Source organism: Octopus bimaculoides, chromosome 18 (genome assembly GCF_001194135.2).
Source record: "Octopus bimaculoides isolate UCB-OBI-ISO-001 chromosome 18, ASM119413v2, whole genome shotgun sequence".
Taxonomy (NCBI): Eukaryota; Metazoa; Mollusca; class Cephalopoda; order Octopoda; family Octopodidae; genus Octopus; species Octopus bimaculoides.
In genome coordinates this window covers 17,883,794-17,886,328 of record NC_068998.1, presented here as the reverse complement: position 1 = coordinate 17,886,328, position 2,535 = coordinate 17,883,794, and the positions used below count along the sequence as shown (strand labels likewise).

The following is a 2,535-nucleotide window of genomic DNA, read 5'->3' as shown; positions in this document are numbered from 1 at the left end:
TTTATAATCCTGTTCACAAAGCACCAAGTTAGTAGTTTCTGTTTCGATAAAGCTTTACCAATTTTGTTTTTGATTTTTAATAGGTTTTTAAGTATTTTTTACTTATCAATTGACAGAAAGAGGGTGAAGTGTCAATTTCGGAGATTTTCTTTTTTTGTTAAAACATGAAAAATAAAATAGAGGGGAAAATTTAAATACTTGGGGTTCTTGGATATGAATAATTTTTACACTATCATCTCCAACCCTTCAAGCTTTCATTTCATATAAAAATTATTTCAATACATGCAATATATTTTTAGTTTTCTCAGCTAAAGTGTAGTTGGGTCTCAAAGGGGGTGGTACAAATCTAGCAATATGTGTTTTATAGTGAAAATAAAATTTCCATTCAAATGGCAATTACCGGAAGATTTCTACAAATTTAAACAAACAATTTAATGAACGTACCTTTTTATATGTCACAACACCTGATTCATCAACCCTCCGATGACCGATTTTCTTTTCACGATCTCTAGCCGTCCCCAACGAAGGAGTTTTTGGTCCATGACCTGGTCCCACAGAAATATGAGTCTGAAAAATAAAATATAATAAAAACAATTATTACCAAATGTAACTGAAAAGATAATAACAGTATTAGCAGCATTAATGATGAATTATTTGACAGTCTTCAATGGATGCAACATTTTTTACAAATATAAAAAAAAAAAAAACGAATTTTTTAAAGCAATCTCTTGCTGTAACTATTACAAAGGTATTTCACACAATTTTATTCAGTGATGTTCATTTATTAAGCATATAAGCATTACAATCATCAATTTGTAATACAAAAGAATAACAACTCCACTGTCTTCAAATGATTATTATAATGTCTTAATATCATCAGCAATGAAAATCTTAGCCATTAATTCAGTTTAACGAAGCAGTTAATTTGATACTCATCTATATTTGTTAATAATACTAAGTAGTCGAATAGACTGACCAAACAGATATCAGCTTAACTCCTTGTTTAAGATATACAAAGTCTCTGATATGAGGGGAAGAAAATACATTGTGACATGCTTTTATCAAAATTATTATTAGTGATGTAAAACGAAAAATAACTCCAGCCAGAAATCTGAAACCACCAACAACTCACCAACAGATCAACAACTTTATTATTGTTTAATATTGAAGATTCAGTGAAACACTAGAGCTAACAACAAAACTTCACCTGCTGAACATGAAAAGAATTTACTTGCTGGAGACAGCCATTATTCTAGTTGTAGAAAGAATTGAATAAAATGTGGTACAAACCTCATAACGGAGAGCAAATTTAGTGACATTTTATTACGTGCATCTTTATGTATCACGTGTGTGTGTGTGTGTGTGTGTGTGTGTGTGTGTGTGTGTGTGTGTGTGTGTGCAGTTGTTCTAACAGGGCAAAATCCACAATACTTCAAAGCAACCAAGCAACCAAAGCAACACAAACACTATTTCACTATTTAAGAGTTGAGTGACACACTTATTTCACTTATTTATTTATTTATTTATTGAATTGTAAATTAAGACTGTGACAATTCATTACACCATCAAGCCACGTTATATGTTCCACACTGAAGGCATGATTGAACTAGGTTAACCCATCAGCTGAAACAGTGCTGTGATACTAAAAACCCAAAAGTATACAGTTACAAACTTTTTTTTCTTTAGTACTCTAAATACTTTTGACCCACAAGACTAAGAAATATATTGTAGCTGTCCATCTGAAAGCACATGCATGCACACACATTATCACATCGCTGAAGACAGAGTATTCTGTATTTGCTTGTACTACATAACTGCCAGGCCATCTATTAAAAATAGTGGGGGTTATACAATAAATATAAGTAGTTTTTTGAGTTCTTGCTAAGGTTATAATGTAAAAAGAACAACAAGTGGGTAATAACAATTTGCACATATCAGCATTATATTTTAAGTCCGTCTTCCATGCTGGCATAAGTTGGACGATTAGACAGGATCCAACTGGGGCTTGAAAACTGTTTTGAGCTCCAATGTCTTCTTTGGCAAGGTTTCTACATTTGAATGCCCTTCCTAATGTCCACCACTTTACTGTGTGCACTGGATGTTTTTTGAGGGGGGGGGTGTAATTGTAGCATTAGGGAGGTAACCAAGTAACTTTCAACACAAACAAAATACCCCTTGACTAAGGGGTGTTATAATAGAAAAGAAGGTGGCTTTATGCAGAGCAGCTAAAGTATGACAGAGTGACAGGCACAGGTGCCTTGCTCTAAGGGAAATACATATTCTTTATCCTTATCATTATTGCTAATATACACTCCAGATAATATTACCATCCAGGGAAGCGAATATGGAATTATCTATCGGAAGAACTTACAGCATGGGTGATAACTCATAGTAGTCAAAAATGTTAAATGCTAATTGACACAGTTAGCCATAACCTGGAACATAACTGAAAGCCACCACAGTATCTGCCCAGATAATATATCCTTCTAAAACTCACATTAACTATACATATATATATATATATATATATATATA

At 32.8% G+C, this 2,535-nt stretch overlaps 1 protein-coding gene across 11 annotated transcripts in view; it reads right to left on the bottom strand.

Moving 5' to 3' along the window:
• The window catches only part of LOC106882892 (phosphatidylinositol 4-phosphate 5-kinase type-1 alpha), a 234,919-nt gene that overhangs the window by 140,557 nt on the left and 91,827 nt on the right, over positions 1-2,535 (bottom strand). For 10 of the 11 annotated variants that reach the window (XM_052974610.1, XM_052974612.1, XM_052974613.1 and 7 more), the window contains exon 3: positions 445-567. In XM_052974610.1, the coding sequence (XP_052830570.1) occupies positions 445-567 (123 nt within the window). Of the gene's footprint in view, positions 1-444; positions 568-1,290; positions 1,395-2,535 lie in introns of those variants that run through there. The other variant, XM_052974620.1, reaches the window with a different exon arrangement.